Here is a 2,231-nt window from a genome sequence, read left to right on the forward strand (position 1 = left end):
ATCCCTGGGTCATGGATCATGCTGTTCCTGGATAATGGACATCCATCCCTGGATAATGGACCATGGCATCCCTGGATAATGGACCTCCATCCCTGGATGATGAACCACCATCCATGTGACAGCAAGGATAAGGTTCTCCATTGGATGGGAAGCTCCATTGACTGAGAAGATTCCATGCTGATCTTCTGTAGCTGGTCCAGCTCATTCCCACCTGGCCCTGGTCCAGCTCATTCCCACCTGGCCGTGGTTGGACTGGGAAAACCATGACCCCAGCAGAGCATGTGGAAGAGGAACTGGTCATCCCAAAGGGCAAGAGGGACTTGTCTCCTCCTGAAGAAGGACAGAGGTGTGTCCTCATCTCACCACCCCGAGGAGGGAGGAGGAGGAACCATAACATCTTGGCCATGGATGATCCAAGTGTTGGAGTGCAGCAAGTCCTGGAGGGTGAAGCACCTTCATGAGCATCTCTGAGGGAGCAGGAGGACATGGCTCAGCTCTCAACAGTCACCACTTGGAGTTTGGCTGATGGGAAGGTCCATGTGGCTCCTGGGGACAGCTGGGACAGCAGTGAGGTGACAGCAGTGAGGACCAGAAGAAGCTCCACACCACGTCCTGCAGAGATGCTCAGGAATCCTCGAGCCACCGTGACGACCCCGTGTGTGTCCACGATGGAACCATCTCCACCACATCCCAACTTCTCCTCCACATCAGGACTTTGGGTCTACTCATTGAAGATGACATTGAGCTGGGGCCCAGCCACGTGGTGTTGGTAGGACTCATAGCTCATGTCCAGGGGGATCTCGTAACGTTGCACCGTGGTCTGGAAGTGGGAGGTGTGACCACGAGCTCCAGCCAAACCCACCGAGGGGTAGTGAGCCATGAAGGTGTAGGACTTCTCCAGGTCTGGAGACCCATCTTGCTTCAGGGAGAAGTTGCCACTGATGCTCAGGGGTGGTGTCAGGGGCCCCTCGTAGGGAGGGGTGGAGCAGTCAGAGGGATGGTTGCCAAAAGAAGCATCCACCAAACTCTTGAAGGTTGGAGGCTTTAGGTGCAGCAGATGGGACTCCATGGTCCCGTAGGGTGGGCTGGGCAACCCTGGGGACTGATAGCTGAAGGAGTGAGTGCTGATGGTTGATTCACACACTGGAGATTTCTCCTCATGTTTCTCCAGGAACAAGGTCTGTGGTCCAAGCTGCAGACAACCAGCCACCAAGTTACTGGTGGGTTGGGACAAACCTTTGCAGAGCATCTCCACGAAGCTCTTCCCTTCAGGGGTCTGTCCTGTCTCCAGCACCTCGGACAGGGCCCAGATGTAATTCCTGGCCAACCTCAAGGTCTCAATCTTGGAGAGCTTCTGAGTCTTGGAATAACATGGCATGACCCTCCTCAGGTTGTCCAGGGCGTCGTTGAGGCCGTGCATGCGCGTTCGCTCCCGAGCGTTGGCCTTCACCCTCCGAGCCCTGAACCTTTCCAACCTTGCCTTGGTCATCTTCTTCTTCTTTGGGCCTCTCCTCTTGGGCTTCTCCCCATCCTCCTCCTCCTCCTCCTCCTCCTCCTCCTCGATGCTGTCGTGCTCCTCGGTCAGGCCTGACATCAGCCCGAAGGGACCTGCCCTGGTGTCCTCCTCCTTCAGCTCCTCCTTGGAGCCCAAGGGTTCATCCATCCAGGCTTGGCTGCTCACGAGCTCTGCCATCTCCTTGGGCTTGGGGTAGAGCTTGGTCATCCCTGAGCTCTGCAAGGAAGGGACAAGGAGGTGTGAATGAATTCCAGCAGAAGAGTTGCTCCATGTGTTGGGAAGATCATCTTCCAGAGGCATCAAGAGCTTTCTACCTGCTCCTGGTGCCTATGGAATCTCTTTATCCATCATCCATCTGCAATCCATCCATCCTCAGCTCCATCATCCTTCTCCAATCCATCCATCTTCATCCCCATCACCCATCTCCAATCCATCCAGCTCCAATCCATCCATCATCCTTCTCCAATCCATCCATCCCCATCCCCATCACCCATCTCCAATCCATCCAGCTCCAATCCATCCATCATCCTTCTCCAATCCATCCATCCCCATCCCCATCACCCATATCCATCCCTCCTCATCTCCAATCCATCCATCTCTGATCCATCCACCTCCAATCCATCCATCATCCATCTCCAATCCATCCAGCTCTCCATCCATCTCCAATCCATCCATCTCCATCATCCATCCCTGTCATCCATCCCTATCCCCCATC

The 2,231-nt window shown here is 55.0% G+C and overlaps 1 protein-coding gene across 1 annotated transcript; it reads right to left on the minus strand.

Annotated features, from left to right (window-relative positions):
• Window positions 1–721: 721 nt before the first annotated feature.
• Window positions 722–1,723, minus strand: NEUROD4 (neuronal differentiation 4). Its single transcript, XM_009072503.1, has one exon. The coding sequence runs from the start codon at window positions 1,721–1,723 to the stop codon at window positions 722–724; it is 1,002 nt and encodes a 333-aa protein (XP_009070751.1).
• Window positions 1,724–2,231: the final 508 nt, after the last annotated feature.

This window comes from Acanthisitta chloris, unplaced genomic scaffold, assembly GCF_000695815.1.
Source record: "Acanthisitta chloris isolate BGI_N310 unplaced genomic scaffold, ASM69581v1 scaffold3374, whole genome shotgun sequence".
NCBI classification, from domain to species: Eukaryota; Metazoa; Chordata; class Aves; order Passeriformes; family Acanthisittidae; genus Acanthisitta; species Acanthisitta chloris.

Excerpts from the sequence above, each read along its gene's own strand:
- NEUROD4 (XM_009072503.1), bottom strand. The coding sequence starts at position 1,723 with ATGACCAAGCTCTACCCCAAGCCCAAGGAGATGGCAGAGCTCGTGAGC.